The following is a 24,847-nucleotide window of genomic DNA, read 5'->3' as shown; positions in this document are numbered from 1 at the left end:
TCGCCGAAGTTTCATTCATTGAGGAAGACTGCAGAACGGAGCCACGCGTGCCAGCTCCCCACCTCTCCCGGGAAGCGTGACTTGCTCTGGGGCCACAGCCAAGCACGTGGCCGCAGGGGCTGCCTGTGGCTGTGTGGCTTCCAGCCCCCTGGAAACACGGTGGGAAGGGCTGCCGCCCCGCAGCAGCCTGGGAGGGTCTCGAGGGAGCCCCTGCTCTGAAGTCCAAGTGGAAAGGCCACCCCTCGCCTCTGGGGTCCGCTCACAGCTCCCACTTGGGAAAAGCAGTGAAATGACCTGCCCCAGGACCTGCCTCCAGTTAGAATCGGCCCCTGCCCATTTGTTTGTCTGGGAGCAACACTTGGCGGTGCGCAGGGCTGACTCCTGCACTCAGGGGCCCCTCCTGGGGGGCTTGCGGGACCTTATGGGGTGCTGGGGATCGAACCCAAATTGCCTAAATGCAAGGCAAGGGCCCTCCCCACTGTACTATCGCCCCAGCCCCATCCACAAAGTCCGTCATATCCCCAGAAGATGGAAGCAAAGAGTAGTCCGACCCCCACCACCACCCCAATTCCTCCTCCCCCGATTTCAATCCTTCCCTCCCTGGTGAAAAACCTTTATCCTGGGCTAGAGGTCATACAGGGGTTAAGGCACCTGCCTTACAGGAGGCCGACTCAGGTTCAGTCCCTGGTACTGCATGAGAGGAGTGAGGAGGGAAGGGGAGGGGTGGAGAGGGAAGGGGAAGGGGAGAGGGCACTGGGTAAGGAACTTGCCTTGCACGTGACTGATGGGGGCTTGATCCCCCCACACACCTATGTTCCCTCAAGCAAAGAGCAAGAGTAAGTCCTGAGCACAGCCAGATACAACCCAACCATCACACACACACACACACACACACACACACACACACACACACACACACACAAAACTATTCTAACCTGACCAGAGTAAGTCCTGAGCACAGCCAGAAGATACAACCCAACCGTCTCTCTCTCTCTCTCTCTCTCTCTCTCTCTCTCTCTCTCTCTCTCTCTCTCTCTCACACACACACACACACACACACACAACTATTCCTAACCTGACCAGAGTAGGAGACAGTTTTAAAATGACATATACTTAACTGCAATTTTTTTTTTTCTTTTTGGGTCACACTCAGCGATGCTCAGGAGTTATTCCTGGCTCTGTACTCAAAAATCACTCCTGGCGGTGTTTGGGGGACCATCTGGGATACCAGGATCAAATCCGGGCCATCTGCATGTAAGGCAAACGCCCTACCCGCTGTACTATCGCTCTGGCTCCTAACTGCAAATTCTTGCTCTGTGTCTCCCAACTCTTTCCCTCCCAGCCACCCACGGCTAGGACAGCTGCATGCCCTGCCCTTCCCCCCATGGGGTAGTTATACACACACACACACACACACACACACACACACACACACACACCACCTCCTTCAGAGATCACGCCAGGTATCACGGAAGTTAGTGTACACACACACACACACACACACACTCCCACCCCACCCTCTCTCTCTCCTAGAAACCTGGGCACGAGCGTGAGCAAAGAGCCACTTCGTCCTCAAATATTTTTTAATAAATAGACAAAATCCACTAGACTGATGCAGCAAACTAAGGTCAGAGGAGAAGGGTACTAGGGAAGGAAGAGCCCCTGAGTCAGCGAGACGACCTCGTCCCCAAACCTCCAGGCTAAGGCACTTTCGGGGAGTCCAGCCCTGGGGGTCCGTATGACAGGGTGACTGGGAGAGGGAAGAACGAGTGTCTGTACCCCCTGGCCTTTGCAGCAGGACATCGCCGCCTCCTCTCCCGACCCCACAGCCCACCCTTGACCTAGCCACTCTCCTCTCACAGCCTCTAAGGGGGTCTCGGGGGTGGTCTTCACGGGGGAGAGGTCTACTCCCCCGAGGAAACATCCTACCATGTTCTGCTGGACAGCAGAAACCCGCGGTCCCCCTCTCATGCCGAGGGGGCGGGAGTGGACCGCGGGCTGGCACAGCGGACGCTAGGCAGTGGCTGGCACCGGGTGCCCGTCGGTGCCCAGCTCGGGGTGGATGAGGTGTGCATCCAGGCCCTCCCGCCGGGGGCTGCCCCAGTCGTTCCTCAGGATGGTGCCCTTCTTCTCCTCCTTGAACTGCTGCCGATCTTCCAGGGGGATCTTCACGGCGTGGTACTGGGGCACGGTGGCCTCGGGGTGCCGAGCCCGCTTGAAGAAGCCCATCTGGAAGGACACCGGGTCAGCCATGAGGCCCCGCCACAGGGCCGGTCCCACCCAGCTCCAGTTCCCACCACGCCTGGGGCGGAAAGAAGCCGGTGATGCAGAGAGGACAGAGGCTGGTCAGCACCAAGAACACAAGGAAGCGGCCTCAGGGTGCCAGGTGCTGCTGGGCACCCCAATTCTTCACAAGAGCAGGACCGATTGGGAGTCCAGTGCATAGCGCGAGGGTCCCCGCCCACCCACCCCCGCACATGAAAGAGAAGGCTGACCATCCAGGCTGCTGACCCCATCCAGGTGGACCCCCCTTGTCCACCCACCACGCTCTAAGAGACCCACTCGCATCCACAGAATCCAGGGGGAAACACAGTTTCCAAGACCCCTGCATGTTCTAGATGCTTCCACCCCAGCCTCAGACATAAAGGCCCTGGGCAGGGCGCCCTCCGACAGGCACACGGTGGCCCGGGGGCCCCTCCCACGCACACACGCAAACTTCCCCAGACTCCACCAGGCTCAGATCACACGGCACCGCCTTGCACACATGTCTCTGCAGACTCAGGCCTGGAAGAAAAGGCACACGGGGCACCCCCGGTGCACCCGCGCGCCCACGCCAGGAGCCCGCCCAGCCCTCTGCTCACCTCTGCTCACCTCCGCCTGGGAGTAACGCGCCGACATGCAAGGAACTCGCACCACCCCCTGCAGTCCTGTCTCTTCCCCAGGCACATACCTGGTGCCCTGAATTCTCCGAGTTCTGCTTCCACTCACACACACCAACACACGTGCATATCACACATACCAGTTACCCCCCCAGTCCCGGGAACCCCAACTTCCACGGCTGAGGGCTGCACGGCCAGACGGGCACGGTGATGGTTGGTGGGAAAAGACGAGCACTGGGTGTCCCGATGGAAGAAACCACAGGGGGCCATCAGAGGAAGGAGCAGAGAGGCACAGGGTGGGGAGACTAAGGAAGGATGGGTTCATCCCCACTGCTCCACCTCCACGGTGCAGGGAGGAGGGGCGCAGGGAATGGGAGCTGTCCCATGGGACATCCATCTCCCCTAAGACTGACGGGGTTTCCGACGGCAGATGCCTCGCAGAGGCCTGGGCAACAGTGACCCACCCCTGTCCACGGCCGACCCTGGGCACCAGAAGGGCCCGTTCTCCACACCGCCCCCAGGACAGGCCTGGTTCTACAGAGCCAGCAGTGGTAATGCTGAAGAAGGGACCATTCTCTGTATTGGCTCACGCGTGAGCATCTGTGCATGCATGCATGCATGTGAGCGCGCGCGCGCGCGCGCGTGTGTGTGTGTGTGTGTGTGTGTACAGTCTCACAGCCAGTTAAACCAGCCACACTTCCTGCCACCACACTTTGCCCTTCTGTGGCTGGGACCCCACTTCATCTCCCACACCCAGATCCTTACACCCCCACCCCGCCCCGCCCCTTGCCCCCCCCCTACAGACCCCTGCTCTCAAGCCTTCCCTCCCTGAACTCCCAGCATACTCGTCCCTGAATGCCCGCTCACTTCCCACATGGGGCCAGCCATCACGGGTGGGTCTCTGGTCTCTTTCTAGAACATCTAGAGCCCCTGCCACATGCGGGGTAAGTGCTCAGAGCAGATCCGAGACCGGAAGGAGGAGGTGGCTGAGAGGATGACTCCCACCCCAGTGCTCCCCCCACCCTGCCCCAGGCCTCACCTTCCATAGCAGCAGTACCAGCAGCGCCAGCACCAATAGCCCGGCCAGGACCGCCAGGAGGATGACCCACCAGGGCACGCCCTCTGCCACCACGGCCACGGGGTCCAAGTACACCATCACAGGGATCTGGGGAGAGTGGCCCGGGGGAGGCATGAGCCGAGCAGAGACGAGACCCCCCCACCACCACCACCACCACCGAGACGCCCCCCCACCCCCCGCCACCGGCGCCACCCCCAGCTCACCACCGTGCTGGCATCTCGGAGCAGCAGGTTCTTGATGGAAGATTTCACTGTGATGTTGGCTCGCACGATCACCTCCAGGGACTTCACCGCTGAGTACTCCTGCGGGGACACGGAAGGAGACTGGCCTCCCGAATGCCTCAGACCCCTGCCCAGCCTCCGCCCCGGTTCGGGAAATCGGGACTGGAACGATGACCATTCATTCGCCCAGAGGGGGTTTCTGCCCATCTGGGGGTGACGCCGCCTCTGGGCGGGGAGGACGCAGGAGAAGCAAGACCCAGGAGGGAGGGCTGTCGGGGGAAGAGGCTGCCCTCCCTTCCGGCCGCCCGGCCCCTCTCACCTCCAGGAAGGTGCTGTTCCACAGGCGACCCCAAACTTTCAGCACGGCCACGCGGTCAAAGCTGTAGAGCGGGCAGCTGAACACCACGCAGGAGGCCGTGCCCCGAGCGCAGTCCTGCGGAGCACAGCGGCAGGGTTGGCAGCACCCAGACCCCCTCCCGAGACCACCCAACTCCCTCACTGACCCAGACCCGGCCGGGAGCCTCCTCTTCCTCCCGGCAGCCCCCATAGGAGCCTGACAAACCACTGTTGACAGAAGTCAGGCTTCCTTACGCCAAGTGACTTTGGGGGTCCTTAAAGGGAACCAGAGACTCCCCGGGAGCCCTCTGAGGTGGTTAAAATCATGCCGCCTTCTGGAAAATGGGGCGTCGGGGGGCCCAGGGAGACAGCTGGGGCCATGAAGGAGCCCAGAGATCGTTCACAGCACCTCGTGAGCACTGGGGCAGGAAATGGTGCCTGAAGATTCCTGGGCATGGATGTGTGTGTGCATGCATGTGTGTGCGTGTGCATGTGCGTGTGTGTGTGTGTGTGTGTGTGTGTGTGTGTGAGAGAGAGAGAGAGAGAGAGCAAGGAGGGGTGCAGAGGATGCAAGGGACCAAGCCCAGGGCCTCAAAGCAAGTGCTGTACTGAGTCTCGTCCCTGAGTCTCGTCCCTGACCCTGCGCCTTCACACACAGGCGAAGGGCAGCCACTAACGCGTCAAGCTCACTAGCCGCGGGTCAGCTTTCTGCCCAGTGGGCCACAAGGGGGCCTGCGGCACCAGCAGTCACTTCCCGGGTGTGGCGAGAACCTTCTCGCCCCCCTTGCCCCCCGAGTCAGACCACTGATGGCATCTCCTCAGTCCCCCGCCCCGCAGCACCCCGGATCACCCACCTCATTCCACCACGGACCCCGGCCTCTAGCCGCACACGTGTGCCCGCCCTCACCAGGGTGATGTTTTTCTTCTTCTCCGCAGAGGACACGGGCCACCAGGACGTGCTGGGCTCCAGCCGCTCTGAAGGCGCCGGCTGCTCGGGCGGCTCCAGCTCCCGCCGCCTCCTCTCCCTGCTGTCTACGTCCTGGAAGCGGGGAGGGGGGGGCCCCAGCCCTGCTGAGCCAACATCTCCTCCCCACCCCGGGCCCCAGCATCCCTCCCAAAGGCTGATCCCCCGCATCCCCCCCCCCCCACCCGAGACCGGTACCCGCCAGCCCCGGCCTCACCAGGTGGAGGATGTTGGGCGGGGGCGAGCAGAGCGCCTTCTGCCCCGGGCCCTGCCCGCCCTCCAGCTCCACCCGCATGGGGTACAGCAGCCACTTCCCGTTGGCGATCTCGTGCGGCCACATGATGTTGAGGAAGGCGGAGCCCAGGGTATTGAGCGACTGGCCTTGGTTGGAGACCTGCGGGCCAGGGGCGAGGCGGAGACCCGCGCAGGGCAAAGTTCTGAGATGTGTGGATGAGCATCAGCCCAGTGCCGTGACCCCTGCGGACACCCCCCCCCCCTCGCCAACAGAGAAGCTCCTCTGGGCTGCCCGGGCCTCCTGCCGGCAGCAGGTAAGTTAAGGATGACCAGGACACCAGCAGCCGTGGCCCCGGCATTCCCTGTGGCCGCCAGTGCTGGGCTAGACACCCGCCAGCAGCAACTCCACGCTGCCCTCCAAAGACAGGGCCCTGCTGGGGCTGGAGCAATAGCACAGCGGGTGGGGCGTTTGCCTTGCACGCGGCCGACCTGGGTTCGATTCCCAGCATCCCATATGGTCCCCCGAGCAGTGCAGAGCCAGGAATAACCCCTGAGCATCGCCGGGTGTGACCCAAAAAGCCAAAAAAAAAAAAAAAAAAGACAGGGGCTTGCCCTCCTCCGTGCCAAAAAGAGAGGAGAGGGCTGGAGTGATAGATAGTACAGCAGGTAGAGCGTTTGCCTTGCACGCAGCCGACCAGGATTCAATCCCCAGCACCCAAGCCTGCCAGGAGTGATCCCTGAGCACAGAGCCAGGAATCAGCCCTGAGCATCACCAGGTATGGCCTCACACAAAAAAGGTTTGTTTGTTTGTTTTTTTTAATAAAAATTTTCAAAAGACAGGGGACCATGCAGGGCCACCAAGCAGGTGCTTACCGTGACCTCGTACTTGACCTTGCTGCCCACATCCCGCTCGGACTTCATGGCACTCTCGCCTCGCACCACGCCCGAGAAGAAGAGCTGCTGGGGAATGGCCACCCTGGGGTGGACGGTCAGACGGAGGGTGAGGAGGAGGCCCGGACCCGGCTGAGGCAGAGGTGGGTGCACAGGGCCCAGGCAGTGTTTGAGAAAGACAACGCCTAACCCCCACTCCCCACACACACACACCCTAAAGAAGGTGCCCAGCTGGGCAGGGCTCACCCTGTAATGGACAGCGGCAGTTCAATGAAGACCCGGGCGCGGGCAAAGGCCGGATGTAGCTCCTGCTCGCTGATCCTGACATGGGGCAGGGGCAGGAGTGGACAGTGAGGAGTGAGGGGTCCACAGCAGCGCCCCCCCAGGGGGCTCTAGCCCAGCTGCCCTCCGTGGCTGGCCAGGCTTACGTGGCCAACAGTAGCTCCACCTCCAGCTCCGTGGTCTCAATGGTGATCCCAGAGGTGCTCAGGATGAGGTAGAAGGTGACCTGGGTGAGAGCGGGAGGGGAGTCGGCAGGGGAGGCCGTGGGCGGGCGGAGGGCGGGCAGGCCGGAGAGGGCGTCAGACAGGGACAGACCTGGGCGTCCCTCTTCATGGGGCTCCCCAGCTCACACTCGACCTGGGACGCGTTCTCGTTGGACTGGCACAGAGACTTCTCCTGGTGGGGGGGGACAAGGGGGAGTGGGCTCAGGTTTCGGGGGCGCCCCCCCCAGCCCCAGGGGCCCAGCCCTCCCGGTCCAGGTCCTCACCACAGAGTCCAGCGTCCGGACCCCTGAGTAACGCAGAGAGTCGGGGAGGGTGACCAGGAGCTGGGCTTCGTGGGCATCGTCCCCATCGGCCTGGGGCTGGGCAGGGTCGGAGGGCAGGTTGGTGACGGTCAGCTCCAGGCCGATGTCCGGCTGCCCACTCAGGGCGAACAGGGCAGTGGCCCCGTCTGCGTCCCTGCAGAGTCAGAGCCCGCTCACTCAGAGGCTCACACGCCACCCGAGACCTTCCTGGCACGGCTGCCCACCCCAGGCTCAGCCTCCACTCGCCCTGGCCCGGCCCCTCACTCAGGCCCCAGCTCCCCCACTTAAAGTGACGAGCCTCGGGCTGGGGAAAGAGCACGGTGGACACCATGATTTGCATGCAGGAGGCCCGGGTTCAAACCCCAGCCCTGCGTATGGTCCCCCAGTACCACCAAGAGTGACCCCTGAGCACTAAACTGAGTAGCCGCTAATCACCACCAGAGGTGGCCCAAACATCAAAAATTAACAAATTAAGTAATTTAGGGCCAGAGTGTGGGCACAGCAAGTAGGAGGCTTGGCTTGCCCACAGCTGGCCCAGAACTAATCCCTGGCATCCCAGACGGCTCCCCAAGCCCACCTAGAGTGATCCCTGAGCACTGAGCCAGAAGTAAGCCTGAGCATTGCCAGGTGTGGAAAGAAAGAAAAGAAAGAAGGAAAGAAAGAAAGAAAGAAAGAAAGAAAGAAAGAAAGAAAGAAAGAAAGAAAGAAAGAAAGAAAGAAAGAAAGAAAGAAAGAAAGAAAGAAAGAAAGAAAGAAAGAAAGAAAGAAAGAAAGAAAGAAAGAAAGAGGGGCCGGAGTGATAGCACAACGGGTGGGGCGTTTGCCTTGCACGCGGCCGACCCGGGTTCGATCCCCGGCATCCCATATGGTCCCCCAAGCACTGCCAGGAGCAATTCCTGAGTGCAAAGCCAGGAGTAACCCCTGAGCATCGCTGGGTGTGACCCAAAAAGCAAAAAAAAAAAAAAAAAAAAAAAAAGAAAGAAAGAAAGGAAGGAAGGAAGGAAGGAAGGAAGGAAGGAAGGAAGGAAGGAAGGAAGGAAGGAAGGAAGGAAGGGAAATAAAGAGAGTGAGAGAGAAAGAAGGAAAGAGAAAGAAGGAAAGAGAGAAAGAAGGAAAGAAAGAAAGAAAGAAAGAAAGAAAGAAAGAAAGAAAGAAAGAAAGAAAGAAAGAAAGAAAGAAAGAAAGAAAGAAAGAAAGAAAGAAAGAAAGAAAGAAAGAAAGAGGAAGGAAGGAAGGGAGGGAGGGAGGGAGGGAGGGAGGGAGGGAGGAAGGGAGGGAGGGAGGGAGGGAGAAAATAAGGAAGGAAGGGAAGGAGGGAGGGAGGGAGGGCGAGCCTGCCCGGCCTGCATGCTCCCCCTATCACGAGAACCTGACCGTGACTCCTACCTCACCGGGGGATACATGGACACTGTGCTGTGGTAGTCTACACAGGTGACCCTTATCCTGCAGCCCCTGACCCCCTGCTGCCCTCGGGAGGGCTGCTCCGCCGTGCCACCCGCCCCCTCCCTGGCCCTCACAGGGGCAGAGGCTGGAACTCCGTGTCGCTGATGCGGGCACAGAAGCGGGCCTGCACCAGCTGCAGGTTGCTCTGGCAGATCTTGTCCTCGCCACAGCCTTGCTTCAGGAAGTGGATCTGCAAAGAGAGCAGAGGAGCCGGGTCGTTCCCGCTGGGCGAGGCAGGGGCGAAAGGGACGGCGAAGAGGAGATTCGACACCCCCTGTTCCCCACTCAGGCCCGCACGGTGTGGTCACAAGCTGGCCACTCCGCCTCTCCCAGCTGAGGCAGGAGAAAGGTACCGTGAGGCCCCATATAGCTCCAATGAGCTCACATTTTGGAGCGACAGCACAGCAGGTAGGGCGTTTGCCTTGTACGCGGCCAACCCGGGTTTGATTCCTTCATCCCTCTCGGAGAGCCTGGCAAGCTACCGAGAGTATCCCACCCGCACGGCAGAGCCTGGCAAGCTCCCCATGGCATATTGGATATGCCAAAAACAGTCACAACAAGTCTCACAATGGAGACGCTACTGGTGCCCGCTCAAGCAAATCGATGAAGAATGGGACGACAGTGCTCAGTGCTACAGATTGGGAAGGTGAAGAGAAGGGAAGAGTCCCCCTTCTTCAGCGGCCATGAGAAACACTCCAAGAGCCCCACACAATTGACACTGGAAGGTCATCTGTAAAGGGAAATACCCTGGGACCTTAAAGTCCTTGGCGGGGGGGGGGGGGGGGGCAGAGAGACGTACAGTGGGGAGGGCGTTTGCCTTGCACACAGAACCAACCTGGGTTCTATCTCCGCCCCGCATCCCATCTGCCCCCACCCCCAAGCCCTGCAGTAGTGATTCCTGAGTGCAGAGCCAGGAATAATTCCTGAGCATCACCAAGTGTGTCCCCCAAACAAACAACAAAAAGACACGTGCGGGGGCTGGAGCAATAGCACAGCAGGGTAGGGCATTTGCCTTGCACGCAGCCAATCCGGGTTCGATTCCTAGCATCCCATACAGTGCCCCGAGCACCGCCAGGAGTAATTCCTGAGGGCATGAGCCAGAAGTAACCCCTGTGCACTGCCGGATGTGACCCAAAAAGCCAAAAAAAAAAAAAGACATGTGTGTACATGACAAACCCCCCACAGCCTGAACCCCTACATGACTACGGAACAGAGGGGTGTCCTCTGACCCCGACTAAGAACTTGTGGTCCTCTGTGCCATTTTTCTCTTGGAGTTCAACTTGTTTCATACCTCAGACATGGTGGGAGGAGAGAGTATGGCAGGAACATGAGGGGTGACAGGAACGTGGGGGAAACACTCTGCAAGTTTTGGGTGTTCCTGGTGCTTGACCCCCAGTTCCTTCGCTGACCGGAACCCGTGCTCACCTCCGCCCGGTGAGTGCTCGGCTGGTGGGCATTAAGGATGGGCGCCACCAGAGGCAACTCCTGGCCAGGAGCCTGTCGCCGGAGGCGAGGGGTCTGGAGGCTATAGGACAAGGTCACCACGATGGCGCGAAGTTTATCTTTGACATTGTCCTGGGAAGGGGAAAGACAGAGGTGACTCTTGGCAACCATGGCCAGAAACTGCCCTAAGACAGCGTCTGAAATTGGGACAGCAGCTTCGGAAGAGCAAGGAGACAAACGGAGCACAGAGCAGGGAGGCCGGAGAGCAACGAGGAGCAAATTGGCCCTTGCAGGGCTGGGGGAGGGGGAGCTGGAGGAGGGTGGAGGCCCAAAGTCAGGATCTCAGAATGAGGCAGGGGTGTGAGGGAGGAAACTCAGAGAACTCCCAGGAAAGAGACCGTGCTGGGCTGGAGCGATAGTACAGCAGGGAGGGCGTTTGCCTTGCACGCGGCCGACCCGGGTTCGATTCCCAGCATCCCATAGGGTTCCCCGAGCACGGCCAGGAGTAATTCCTGAGTGCATGAGCCAGGAGTAACGCCCTGTGCTTCGTCAGATGTTACCCAAAAAAAAAAACCAAACTCTCTCCCCACCCCGACGAAGCCCTAAGTCTCTGCCCACGAATGGCTCCTCTGACTTCTGAACGGCCATGACCCCAGAGGCACAAAACCAATCTCGGAACCCAGCGGCTTTTGGCAGAAATGCATCTGGACTGAGCATTAAACTATGGTGCCATGCCACCACGGGTGAGGAAATGTGCTTGTCCCTTCCGCCTTTTCCCTCCGGCAGCGCGGTGACTGCCACCTTTTCAGAGCCAGGTATGAGACTGCAGTGAGGAGACACACAGGGCCTCACGGGATGGGGGATTGTTGGGGAAAATTCCAAACAATTCTCCAACAATAGTGAATGTTGTGTTGAAATATGGAATGTAATCAAGGTAAAGTGAAAATGAAGTGAAATTTATCAACTAAGCAGGCACGGATGGGGGGTGGGGGGCGGGGGGTGGGAGGTATACTGGGGTCTTTGGTGGTGGAGTATGGGCACAGGTGAAGGGATGGGTGTTCGAGCATTGTATAACTGAGACATAAACCTGAGAACTTTGTAACTTTCCACATGGTGATTCAATAAAAAATAAAAAAAGAAAAAAAGAAAGAATGGTGGGTCTTTTATCAAAATATTGAATGTGATCAAAGTGGAGAGAGAGAGAGAGAGAGAGAGAGAGAGAGAGAAGTGGAAATTATCTGCCACACAGGCAGGGGGAGGGGTAGATGGGGTATACTGGGGTTCTTGGTGGGGGAACATGTGCACTGGGGAAGGGATGGGTGTTCGATCATTGTATGACCAAGACTTAAACTGGAAAGCTTTGTAACTGTTCTCACAGTAATTCAATTAAAATAAAAATGTTGAATATAAAAGTTTGTGGGCTGGAGCGATAGCACAGCGGGTAGGGCGTTTGCCTTGCACTCGGCTGACCCAGGTTCGATTCTTCTGCCCCTTTCAGAGAGCCTGGCAAGCTACTGAGAGTATATCGCCTGCACGGCAGAGCCTGGCAAGCTCCCTGTGGCGTATTCAATATGACAAAAACAGTAACAACAAGTCTCACAATGGAGACGTTACTGGTGCCCGCTCGAGCAAATCGATGAGCAACAGGATGACATTGACAGTGACATTGAATGTAAAGGTCTAAAGAAAAAAAGAAAAGAAAAGAAAGAAGCAACTGGGCAATGACAATGACCCTCAGAGGCCGAGGGGGCAGTGCCCACCTGTAGCCGGAACACAGCATCTCCACAGACTCGGTCCTGTTGGTGCGCCAGCCTCACGGTGCCGGACGCCTGGTGTTTGGGCTCATCCAGGCCTCGACTAAGGAAGGTGACACGGGGCACCTGGCCCCGGAGCCTCCGGTCTGTGTCCCCGTCTATCACGTAATCCAGGACTGCGCGTGGGGACAGAGGACAGTGTCTGTGACGGGGGTCGTGCTCCCGCCAGACATCCCTTCCCTGGGCGCTGCCGGGGACAGCAGGAAGGGGCATCACTCACCCACGATGGGGCTGTAGCTGCTGGGGGTTGCGGTGTAGCTGAAACACACCTGCAGGTCCACACTGTGGGGGCAAAGGGGAGCTCCAGAGCCAAGACCCCTGCCCCGCCGCCCTCTCCTGCCCCAGCCCCTCCCCTCGAAGGGCCCAGAACAGAGGGCGGGGTGGCCCCTGCCTTCCTCGTCCTGCCTCACCAGACGGAGTGGCCGTCCACGCAGTTGGGCTGTTCCAGGTCAATGGCTCGGGGGGTAATGAAGACCTCGTGGGAGACGTGGAGGACGGGCCTGGCCCTGGGAACAGGAAGCCGAGGGCTCAGAATCAAGAGTAAGAGGGCCAGGTTGCTGGAGCCATAGCACAGCAGGTAGGGCGTTTGCCTTGCACACGGCCAACCCGGGTTCGATTCCCAGCCTCCCATAGGGTCCCCCGAGCACCGCCAGGAGTAATTCCTGAGTGCATGAGCCAGGAGGAACCCGTGTGCATCGCTGGGTGTGACCCAAAAAGAAAAAAAAAGAGTAAGAGGGCCAGGAAGGAGAGAAGCAATAGTATAAGTGGGTAGAGCATGTGCTATACACTGGGCTGACCCAGGTTCGAACCCCAGCATTCCGTATGGTCCCCTGAGCTCCACCAGGAGGAATTCGTGAGCTCAGAGCCAGGAGTAACCCCTGAGCATCACTGGGGGTGCCCCTCCTCCAAAATGAAGAGGTCCAGAAAGACGGCTCAGGGCCAGGGCTGCCTGGCACGCCAAGGGCCCGGGTTTGACCCCAGTATCGCAGGTCCCCAAGTGCACTGCTGTGTGTGGCCCTGGTGGCCCCAGAGCCACTGGGCCCAGTGGCTTCACCGACCTGAGCAACTGAACTGTGTGTCCCAGTGGGCCAAGCGTCGCTGGGAGAGGTTGGGAGAGGCCCGAGCACCCTGCCTGGAAGGTCTTTCCCCCACAGGAAAAACTAGAGTTTGGAGTCACAGTGGTAATACAGCGGGCAGGGCACCTGCCTTGCACACAGCCGGCCTGGTGTGACCCCCCCCCCGCCCCCCATGCGATTCCCCGAGCAATGATTCCTGAGTACAGAGCCAGGAGCATAATACCTGAGCATCACCGGGGGTGCTCCCACTCCCCCCCAAAAAAAAAGAAAGAAAAAAAAACAAAAGAGTCTGAAGCAGAGAAGAGGGAGGCAGACCCTCCCCGGGGCCTGGCGCTGGAGGGGCGCCCCGGGGAGGGCGCGGCCTGACCTGAACAACACCACCGTGTCGGCCAGGGAGCCCACGAGCAGGTCCGGGTAGTGGTTCCCGTCCACGTCCAGGCCTCCCGACAGAGAGTAGCCGAAGGTCCTCACGCTCACAGACTCGCCCTCCAGCACCTGCGGGACCATGGGTCAGGGGTCCCGGCCCCAGCCCGTCACCCCCCCTACCCCGGCCCCCCATCCCCCACCCCGAAGCTCCCCTCACCTGGGAGGGCTCCTCCACAACCCCCAGGCTGCTCCCGTGGTAGATAAAGACCTTCCCGTCCCCATCAAAGGGCGCCCCCACGGCAAGATCTGCAGGGTGGGGAAAGGGAGTCAGACGTGGGGGGCCCAGGGGGGAGAAGCCCCCCCCCCAGATTCCATTTCCTGCTTCACAGAGAGGCTGGTCTCTCCCGGAGCAGACCCATCCGTCCCCAGCCGTGTCACTGCACGGCTGACAGAGAGCAAGGAGCAGTTCCACAGCCCCGGAGAGGAGCCCCACCACCACCCCCGCCCCGCCTCGGTGATGCCCCTCCCTGCGCCCTCCCCAGCGCCCTGACCACGCCCCCCACCCTGCCCCGCCCCTTCAACTGTTCCCAGTCCCACCTGGGAAGCCGTCTTGGTTGAGGTCCCCCAGGACGGCCAGGCTGATCCCGAACATGGAGTCGGGCGAGCCACAGATCCGGAGAGGGGCGATCCCGGCCCAGTGGCCCCCCTGGTTCATGTACACATACACGGCACCCCCCAGCTCTTTCTGGCGCTCAAAGAAGAAGGGGGCGCCCACCACCAGGTCTGTCCAGCTAGGGGGGAAAGAGAGCGGGTGGATGGGGTGGGGGGGAGAGGGGGACGCAGGGGTGCGGTGTCGGGAGGAGAGCGAGGCGCCCCTCCCTCCCTCCGCCCACTCTCACCCGTCGTTGTTGAGATCAGCCACGGCCAGGGAGTAGCCGAAGCCGGAGGTCAGGCGCTCCCCCCACAGCGTGACCTCGGGCACCAGGCGGCTGGCGCTGTCCTTGCGCAGGATGACTACAGCGCCCGTGTGGTTGGCCCGGGGCGCCCCGGCCACGAAGCTCAGCTCCTCGGCGCGCACCAGGCTCTTCTCCGAGTCGATGGAGAAACCTGGGTGCGGAGACGGGCCGTGAGGGGGGTCTGGCAGCCCCACCCCCACCCCGGCATCCTCCTGCGTTCTCACCGCCAGAGCCAGACGCCCGCCTCCGGCCCTGAGGCCCGGGTGGGACGGAAAGAGAAAGGGGCTGAGTGCAGGGAGGCAGCAGGAGTGAGCCACCCCGTCCCAGGGGGCCACGCCCCGCACGCACCAGGGGGCCCCGGTCCCATCCCGGGCAGCTTCTTTGCACCCACACCCACCGTCCTGGCCGGAAGTGGACGTGTCTGGGGAACAGGGCACGTGAGGGAGGGCGCCTCACTCACCCACACATCTCCCGGGCCTCCTCTGCAGCGCGGTGCCAATGAGCCCAGGATAAGGGCTCCAGCACCCACGTGTCCCCACCTGACCCTCTGCAGGACCCACTGACCACCCCCCCACACACCCAGTACGGGTTCAGCCCCTCGACCTTCCTCCTTGGGGACCCCCCCTTTAACCGCACTAGCTATCCCCTGGGGTCACGACTTCTGGGACCTGGACACTGGTGCTAGCTCGCTCTTCCCTGGAGTTCGGGCCCAGCATTTTGTGTTTCGGGGACACGGGCAGGTGGAGGAGGCGCCAGGCCCAGCCCCCCGGGGGGCCCAGGGAGACGTGGGTGGCGCTTACAAACCTAAGTAGCTATTCAGGGCCAGGTCTCCGACCAGTCCCGGGAGCCGGTCAGCGGGGTCCAAACTTTTATACACCAGCTGGTCAGGGTCTGAGCTATCAATGTTGGTCACAAAGATCAACCCTGCGGTGGGCGGGGGTGGGGGGCGAGGGGGAGACACCAGGGGGGGTGGGGACATCCAGGACGGGGACCACGGGACGGAGCCCAACAGAGAGGCAGGAAGAAGGCGGCAGAGGAAGACGAAGACGGTGGGCGGAGAACGTGAGACAACGGGCCAGAGAGAGAATCGGAGCCGGCGGAGAGACAGAGCGACAGAGACGGAAGGGTGGGAGCAGAGAAGGGGGACAAGAGAGAGGAGCGCGGGTTAGAGTCGTCTGGGCCGCAGAGGGGTCCCTACCAAAGTAGCTGTTGGCAGGGACCGGGATGAGGCGGGGGTCCTGCTGCTTCTCGCCCCCCGCCTCGTAGGGCCCGTCGTCCAGGTGCGCCAGGTCCTCGGAGCCCCGCACCAAGAGCTCCACCCTGGCGGTGCCTGCAAGGACAGACCCGTCAGTGCCCGGGGCGGGGGGCACACGGGCTTCCAGCGGCCCCCAGGGCAGACCCTCATCTCCCCACCCTCATCTCCCCCCCACCCACTCCCCGCTCCGGCCCCCATCCCACTCACCGAGTGTCAGCTCAGCAGCGCGGCGTGCAGAGACGGGAGCGCGGGCGTGATGAGCCGGGGGCTGCGGCATGCAGACCCCCGGCGGGCGGCCCCAGCGTGCGTGGGCGGGACTCATGCCAGCAGGTGGAGGCCATGCGAACCACACACACCCCCGCTCACGCGTGCCAGCAGGACGGGGCAGCGCGTGCCAGTGCCCCAGGGCTCTCGGACGGGAAACTCGGTGGTGTGCCAAGTCACATGCTGCCCCCCCGAGCCCCACCTCTGAGGTCAGAGGACACCGCGACCCCGTCTCCCCTCCCCAAAGAGTGACTCACCCTTCCAGTTATAGGTGCCCGGGGCCCCGAAGAGCAGGTAGTGGTTGTCAGGGGAGAAGGCGGCAGCCGTGCCCTGCTGGCAGAACCCAAACTGCTCGTGGCCCTGGGGGCGCCCCTCGCAGAACTTCCACTCCCCCCCATCCTGGTCATCGTGGATGGTCAGGTCCTGGCTCAGCACGAAGCAGCGGCCGATGATGTCCCTCGTCTCCAGGATCTGGTCCACTCGCTGCCGAGACTCATATCTGTGTGCACAGGTCTGGGGGGGACAGGGCGGGGGGGGCGGGCACTAGGGGTCAGTTCATGCATAGGCCAGACATGCTGGAACCCGCACTGCCCGGTGCAGACACATGCAGACACTGGTTCATGGAGGCATCACAAACACACACACATACATGCACATACACATGCACACTCACAGTGACATTCACTATCACACATACACACACTCACACTGGTACTGATACATACCATCACACACTGTTCACACACATACACACACACGCATACTAACAGTCACATTCACTATCACACATACACACTCACAGTCACACTCACTATCACACATACACACTCACACTGGTACTGATACAGTCACACACTTCACACACACGCACACACATACACACACTCACAGTCACATTCACTATCACACATACACACTCACACTGGTACTGATACATACTGCCACACACTGTTCACACACACACATACACGCATACTAACAGTCACATTCACTATCACACATACACACTCACACTGGTACTGATACACAGTCACACACTTCACACACACGTACACACATACACGCACACTCACAGTCACACTCACTATCACACATATACACAATCACACTGGTACCGATACACAGTCACACACTGTTCACACACATACACGCACACTCACAGCCACATTCACTATCACACACACACACTCACACTGGTACTGATACACATAGTCACACACTGTTCACACACACACACACACACACACAACCACACACCCCTATGCAGGCACCTCTTGAACACCACAGGCAACCTGGTACCCAGCAGGTGCGGAACCCACCAGCCTCCCTCCACCTACTGCCTCCACCTGGCAGGCAGAAGCCCTTGCTCCCTCAGGCCTGGGCACACACCTGGTTGAGCTGGCACACGGGACCCAGGCCTCAGTGCTCAGGTCATACACGGCTCTCCTCAAGATGCCAGTCTGGGACCTTTGTAGGAGCCTCCCCTGTCGGCAGGGATTCCCTCCCCTTGGTTCCCTTGGTTCCCCAGGCATTGCTTGTTCTGAAAAGCCTGCCTCAAAATCATCTCAACAATGGGGAGTCTTTCCTCTGTGCTCCTCACCTGGCCCCGTGTAGACCAGGAACGACCCTGACTTCACATTAACCACATCCGGGCCAGCTGCCACCTGCATGAGACACTGAGTCTGCCCATGTCGGTGAAAGATACAGGCAGAAACAGACAGGAAACGGCAGAACGGGAATCTCCCAAACTAGACAAGAGGCCGTTTGAGTCCTGGGTCAGGCGTTTTCCCATCTCAGTGTCTGTCCTATCCTCTCTCAGTCACCAGAACAGAGGATGACTCAAAAAGTTGGGCTAATGGTCAAATGAGTGATTATATATATAATAATATACGTATGGCCCATGATTGAAATTCTATATCCTGAGGTCCCTGAGGTCCTAGGAATCAAGCCTTCCTACCATAAGGCCAAGTTGCTTTTTTTTTTTTTTTTTTTGCTTATTGGGTCACACCCGGCGATGCTCAGGGGTTACTCCTGGCTCTGCACTCAGGAATGACTCCTGGCGGTGCTCAGGGGACCCTATGGGATGTGCTGGGAATCGAACCGGGTCGGCCTCGCGCAAGGCAACCGCCCTCCCCGCTGTGCTAGCGCTCCCGCCCCCAGCTGCAGTCTATAAGCCTGCGCGAGTGCGCGCATGCGCAGTCACAAGAAGTAATACTCACCACAATCTTGCCCCCGGGTCCCTGGCTCCGAACGCTGACGCCCAACCACTGGTTTTCCTTGCTTTCCTTCTCCACATCAACTGGAGGCAGAAGAGACTGCACGTTAGGGGAGGGAAGAGGCAGCCGAGTCCCCCCCCCCCGCTCCGCCCACGCTCCCGCCCCCCACCCCCCGGCCCGCACCTTTCCCATCAATGTTCAGTCTGTGGCAGTCATTCACCTCCGAGCTGAGGGGGCATGCGAAGAGACCTCCAGTGCGATTCGCCTGTTGCAGGGGCAGAGCCAGGGCCTGGGGAGCGCCCACCAGCAGCCTGCACGGGGTAGGGGTGGGGGGCACGGGAGTCAGGGGACCGAGCCCTGCCTCCCTGCAGCTCCCCGGCCCATCCCCACAGTACCAGGAAGAGTAGAAGGATGCAGAGAACAGCAAAGTCGGTTTTCCGAAATCCTGCCAAGGGCGAGTTAATATCCTCGGCCATGCAGCCATCACGTTACACAGGCACATCCTGTCTGGGTGCTGCAACGGTGCTTGCACGCGCGCGCACACAAACACACACACACACACACACACACACACAGATGCACAGGCACAGACACACACACGCACAGGCACAGACACGCACTAATGTGCCAACCCGAGCAGCCTGGTCAGCCTGCTGGTTTGAATGAACCGCCTGTTGCCAGCACCTGTTCCTGACCAGGCCAGCCCTCCCGGTCCTGGCCCCAGCCCCAGCGCGGTCCTCCCCCCCCCCAACCCCGTCCCCCCACTTCCTCACCCCCAGCCTGAGTTCAGTCTAAACCCTCCCAGAAATGCCAAGAATGCTGGGAGCCACAGCAGCAGTGACCCGACGGGTAGCCAGAGATGTCGGGGAGCAGCATCACAGGGCTGGCAAGAGCCTGGCAGGAGGGCTGGCAAGGATAAGAGCCTGTTTGTCTTCCTCGGGACCCCACCCAGAATAGCACAGCGGGTAGGGCGCTTGCCTTGCACGCAGCTGACCCCGGTTCGATTCCCAGCATCCCATAGGGTCCCCTGAGCACCGCCAGGAGTAATTCCTGAGTGCAGAGCCAGGAGGAACCCCTGAGCATCACCGGGTGTGACCACCCCCCCCAAAAAAAAAAGAAACCCTCCCGCCCAGGACTCACCCGTGCAAGGAGGCTGCCTCTTGCTTCTGCCTCTAATCTAGTGCCCTGTGGCCTCCCACATCCCGAAAGAAGGACCCTTCTCATCCTTCTTTCTCCTCCCCTGATGCTTGGTTCTCCCCTTCCCTCCCGCCCCCGCCCCGTGCACCCGCCCCCCTCATCTCTCCTGCCTCCCCCCTTAGACACTTTCCCAGCTACAACTTTCTTGGCAGGGCAATTTTCCACGCTCATAGCCAAGGCTTCTTCCCTGGGGGGCGGGGGGGATTGTACTGGGAACGGAGGCTGCCTGGGTCCCCTGGGGCCGAACCCCCAGGCCGGGAGTGAAGGAGGGGGGTGAGGTGAAGTGACTTGGTGACCAGCTTGCTCCAGGATCCTCTCTTGGCTGGCCCCAGGAGAGACTCGAAAGTGACAGCAGAGCCAGCCTCAAGGCCTCTCTCCTCCCCCCACCCCCCGCCCCTGTCTCCCAAGGCCGGGCAGAGAGGCCTCTGCAGGGCACCCCGCCAGTTCCGATGGGGCAAGGGAGGAGGGCACAGAGCCGCCCTCTCTCCCCACAGCTCCTTCAGCCTCTCAGCAGCTGTCATCCCGTGTCAGAGCCAGTGTCGGGAGGGGCAGCGGGGTGGGAGTGGCAGAGAAGAGAACACACTTTTGGCATTCATTAAAAACTACTTACTGGGGGCTGGAGCGATAGCACAGCGGGTAGGGCATTTGCTTTGCATGCGGCCAACCCGGGTTCGATTCCCAGCATCCTATATGATTCCCCTAGCACCGCCAGGAGTAATTCCTGAGTGCAGAGCCAGGAGTAACCTCTGTGCATTGCTGGGTGTGACCCAAAAAGGAAAAAAAAAAAGAAAAAACTACTTACTGGTCCGGATTGCAGGAGCCCGGGGTTCAATCCCTTAAGCACCACTCAGTGCAACCCCAAAACAGTTACTCCTGGCTCATGCACTCAGGAATTACTCCTGGCGGTGCTCAGGGGACCCTATGGGATGCTGGGAATCAAACCCGGGTCGGCCGCATGCAAAGCAAAAGCCCTCCCCGCTATGCTATCACTCCAGCCCCAGTTAATATATTTTTAAGGTCTTTAATTAAAATTATTTAGCAAGTACTGTGCCAGGCTCTGGTGGGACAAGGAAGTGATATTTACCAGCACCTACTGCGAGCCAGGCCGTGGGCAAGGGTTCTGAGGAACTATCAAGGTCTCTGCTCTACCCCTGGCCGGGCACCAGGCTGGGCGGTGCCAGGCGTTATCTCAGTGAATCTTCATGCAGCCCTGTCGAAGCATTCTCAGAGTGTCCTTCGGATACAGAAACATACTCTGAAAGTAAGTATGGGGGCCGGAGAGATAGTACGGTAGGAAGGGTATTTGCCTTGCATGCAGCCAACCCGGGCTTGATCCCTGACATCCCATATGGTCCCCCTGAGGTCCACCAGGGGTGATCCCTGAGTGCAGAGCCAGGACTAAGCCCTGAGCACAGCCAGATGGGGCCCAAAACTCAACTGAAAAAGAAAAAAGAAAAGAAATTTAGCAGTATGCCGAGTGCAGACCCATTCTGTCTGCCTCCAACCCCCAATGGCTGCCCATCTCCAGGACTGAGACCACTGCTAAGAAGGAAGGGGGAAGGCCAGTGACGGGACACCCAGAAGAAAAGGAAATAGGGGCCGAGAGAGAGTACAGTGGGCAAGGTGCTTGCTTGTATATGGTCCACCAGGGTTGGTCCCTGCTAGGCCCTGTGGTCCCCCAAGCCCCGCAAGGAGTGATCCCAAAGTGCAGAGCCAGGAGTATTCCCAGAGCACAGCAAGATGTGACCCAAAAATCAGCAAAAAGCAAAGAGAGGGCCAGGGTGATAGCACAGTGGGTAGGCACTTGCCATGCAAACAGCAGACCCAAGTGTGATCGCCCAAACCCTGTATGCGAGCATGACTGGGACTAATTCCTGAGTGCAGAGCCTGGAATAACCCCTCAGCATTGTCCAGTGTGATCATAAAAACAATAAAAGAGGGGCTGGAGCAATAGCACAGTGAGGAGGGCATTTGCCTTGCACGCGGCCGACCCGGGTTCGATTCCCAGCATCCTATATGGTCCCCTGAGCACCGCCAGGGGTAATTCCTGAGTGCAAAGCCAGGAGTGACCCCTGTGAATCACCGGGTGTGACCCAAAGAGCAAAAAAAAAGAAAAAAAAAAGAATGAATGAATGAATGAATAAATAAATAAATAAAATTGTTAAAAGAAAAATAAATCATGGCCAACCTTCTAATAGGTCAGCTGTGCCCCTGACCACCAGAGACACAGAAGGCCACCTACTGAGGACCAGCACCACCTAATTCACCTTTGTGCGGGCCCCATAGGAGAGGCCAGGGTGCCATAAGCACTGAATCCACACCTAAGTGGGCTCGCAGTGACGCCCAGGCCTCTGCAGTGAACACCCACTCAGCCGGACCTGCAACACTCACCGCGAGGTCTCCCTGGGGGGGGGGGGAAGGAAAGAGGAGAAAGGCCCTTCCGAGGAAAGAAACTCAGACAGGAAACAGCCCCGTCCGCCCAGGGACTGCAGTTCCCACACACACCGTCTCCACCTCTCCCACAGCCACGATCCTTCCTGGCTTTATCCCACGGTCCTGGGCCACCCCGGGCCTCTGCACACAACATTAGCTGAAGCTAATGTGCCACTACAGCGAAACCCTGTTGACGGTTGGGGGCGGAGGGGCTGCCGGGAGACTGGCTGAGGGCGGATGAAGCAGCAGCTCACGACCACGCTAACTCTCAGCTCTCTCTACACGCTCCAGGCGCCAAGTCAAGTTCAGCCCTCTCTGCCTCCCTCAAGCTGGGTGGCCCTCTGGGGAGGGCGCTGGGGCTGAAGGTTGGCTCAGCCTTGCAGTGCTCCAGCCAAGTCTTCAGCTCCAGTTTGCTGTAAGGGCGCTAAAGTTCTGCAGTTTGGGCGATCAAGGAGGAAAAAGAATAAGTACCAATACTTGCGTGCAGCACTCACTCAATCACTCACTACGGGCCTTGCTGTAGCCTCCGCATTTCATGGATATTAAATCTTTTAATCCCCACAGCTCTAAACAGCAGGGCTGCTGTTTATCTCCATCTTACAGATGAAGGGACTGAAGCGATAGCCCAGCGGGTAGGGCGTTTGCCTTGCACACAGCCGACCCGGGTTCGATTCCTCCATCCCACTCGGAGAGCCCGGCAAGCTACCAAGAGTATCCCACCTGCATGGCAGAGCCTGGCAAGCTCCCCGTGGCGTATTCGGTATGCCAGAAACTGTAACAACAAGTCCCACAATGGAGACATTACTGGTGCCCGCTCGAGCAAACCGATGAACAAAGGGATGACAGTGACAGTGCTACAGTGCTTGCAGATGAAGGAAACGGGAGAGTGAAAAAAGTGAAAAGAGTGAGCAAAGGTTAATCCTCGGAGCCTCCTCCAGGACCAGACTGAGAGATAGTAATACTAGGCGTGGCCCGCCCGTCAGGAAGGCAACCTGCGACTCCCAACACGAGGTACCTGGTCCCACGCAGCCACCAGGTGGCAGAGCGCCCCCTGCTGGAGCAATAGCAGCAGCGTTAGGCAGCCAGACCCCTCTGGGAATGCCCCCAACTTGGCTCCAGGAGACAAAATCAGTGGCCCCCTTCAGAGGGGGGGGAAGAGGGAAATGACAAGAGACGAAGCTATTAAAAATAACCTAGAATTTGCCTGCAAATAGCTGAGAGTTCAGCATGTCCTAAAAAGGCGTCTGGGCCTGGAATTCTGACCAATGCAGGGAGGGGGAGGGGGGAGCGGGCGTGAAGGAGGAGGAAATGGAGAGAAGGCTGAAGAAGTCAGTGGCTTTCTACCTCTTGCAAAGTTCGGGGGAGGGGGGCCAATGACCCCAATCCCTGGTGACAAGGATAATGGAATAAGAGAGATGAGAGCTAGCCCCCCTACCCCCCCCCCATCTCACCCCTGAACCAGGGAAGAGAAATGAGCTCCCCCGTCTCTCCCCTCTGCCCCCAGGCCAGCAAGGAGCTGGGAGAAGACAGTCCCCATGAGGATGGCATTGATCCTGTAATGGACACTTAGTATGGCGTGGGCGCTGGCGGGAGAGAGAAGAGGCCCCTGGCAGGAGGGGGCGGGGGCGGGGGGGGGCGGCGGGTCCGTTGGTCTCCTTCAAATCTCGCATCACACATGGAGCAGGAGCCAATCACAGGGGCAGCCTGGTGCTCGCACTCCAGCGGGCCCTTCTCCCACGAGTCCCGCGTTCTGGGAAAGAATTCGGATCTTCCGCTGGCTCCTCGCTCCTCCCCGCCTTCCCCAGACGCCGCTGAGAAGCCTGGAGCTGGAAATTTCCCGAGCAGAAGGAAGGGGGACCGCGGGGCCAGCATCCTTGCTGCATTTCTTTCTCCCGGCTGGCCACAACTTTTTTTTTTTTTCTCTGCTTTCCACCACGCTTTGAATCGTCTCGAGCAGCCCCCTCCCCGGTGCCTGCAACCCCCGCAGGGTCCCGGGTCCTGAACTGCAGAAGAAACCAGGTCTCTCTCCGTTGCTGGGGTCTTGCCTACTTTCAGCATCACCAGGTGACACTCGGCAGAAAGTGAATCTGGAGCTCACCTTACACACACACACACACACACACACACACACACACACACACACACACACACACACACATACGTCCCACCCAAGGCACCTCCAAACCCTCAGCCCTTTCGCCTCTTGCCCTAAGCAGAGATAAAATGACCTAAGCAGAGACAAAATTCCTCTCTGGCGGGGGGAGGGTAGGGGGGGAATTGCAGCCCGCTGGGAAAGACCCCCCCCTTGGGGCCTGAAGCAAAGATGCAAGTGACGGAGAAAAGCCCAAGGAGCCCGTGTCTTGCTCAGCCAGTCTCCAGCCCACCCCCAAAGCCAGACGCGGGGTGGCAGGGCCTGGGGCTCCGCCTCCATTGCCCGACAGCTGCTACCAGGTGGGGGTGTGGGGCCGGGGGACAGGCTGGGTCTCGGTGGGATGGGAAACTGAGAGATGAAGGGGGGGCTCGGGAAGAGGGGGTGGGGGGTGGGCCATGAGGCTTGGGCATGAGGACGCCGGGCAGGCGCGGTGACTCACCAGCTCTGGGGTCGGGGCTGCAGCTGCCTGTGCAAAGCCACCGCGAAGCCGAAGAGGCTGCCCGGCTCGCCCTCCTTGGTCAGGGCGCCCACCACGTCCAGGTTGAAGGCGGCGGCCCCCGGGAAGAGCAGTCCCGACAGCAGGGAGCCCAGAAGGCAGCCGAGCGCAGGGGGGCCCCGAGGGTCGCGGCCGGGAATCCGGGCCATGAGGGGCAGCCCGCCCGCGATCCTCGCCAGAAAACCGAGTCCCGAATCACTGCAGCGGGTGCGGGGGTCGAGGGGGATCTAGTCTCCTCGGCGCGATGAATTTGTGGGGGTCGATCTCCCAACCTGCAGAGGGGCCGCCTGCCTCGCCTGCACCGGCCAGGACACTGCAGCCGCCG

General features: G+C 59.9%; 1 protein-coding gene across 6 annotated transcripts; it reads right to left on the bottom strand.

Annotated features, from left to right (window-relative positions):
- Nucleotides 1-1,569: 1,569 nt before the first annotated feature.
- ITGA7 (integrin subunit alpha 7) lies at nt 1,570-24,847 on the bottom strand. Of its 6 annotated transcripts, XM_055127556.1 has the most exons (26): nt 24,466-24,844; nt 18,428-18,555; nt 18,248-18,327; nt 16,286-16,541; nt 15,708-15,839; nt 15,314-15,433; nt 14,453-14,660; nt 14,151-14,344; nt 13,771-13,859; nt 13,555-13,682; nt 12,522-12,617; nt 12,332-12,393; nt 12,058-12,227; nt 10,280-10,429; nt 8,929-9,044; nt 7,373-7,565; nt 7,201-7,281; nt 7,032-7,111; nt 6,850-6,924; nt 6,586-6,688; nt 5,696-5,872; nt 5,422-5,553; nt 4,498-4,611; nt 4,161-4,259; nt 3,919-4,044; nt 1,570-2,229 (listed from the first exon to the last, which is right to left on the bottom strand). In XM_055127556.1, the coding sequence occupies exons 1-26, from the start codon at nt 24,669-24,671 to the stop codon at nt 2,014-2,016; spliced, it is 3,531 nt and encodes a 1,176-aa protein (XP_054983531.1). In that variant the 5' UTR covers nt 24,672-24,844; the 3' UTR covers nt 1,570-2,013. The 6 variants fall into 6 exon arrangements, with proteins under 6 accessions (XP_054983531.1, XP_004601639.2, XP_004601640.2 ...); XM_004601582.2 differs by lacking the exon at nt 15,314-15,433; XM_004601583.2 differs by lacking the exon at nt 15,708-15,839.

This window comes from Sorex araneus, chromosome 2 (genome assembly GCF_027595985.1).
Source record: "Sorex araneus isolate mSorAra2 chromosome 2, mSorAra2.pri, whole genome shotgun sequence".
NCBI lineage: Eukaryota > Metazoa > Chordata > Mammalia > Eulipotyphla > Soricidae > Sorex > Sorex araneus.
Note: the sequence above shows the minus strand (reverse complement) of the source record. Positions and strands in the feature narration are given on the sequence as shown.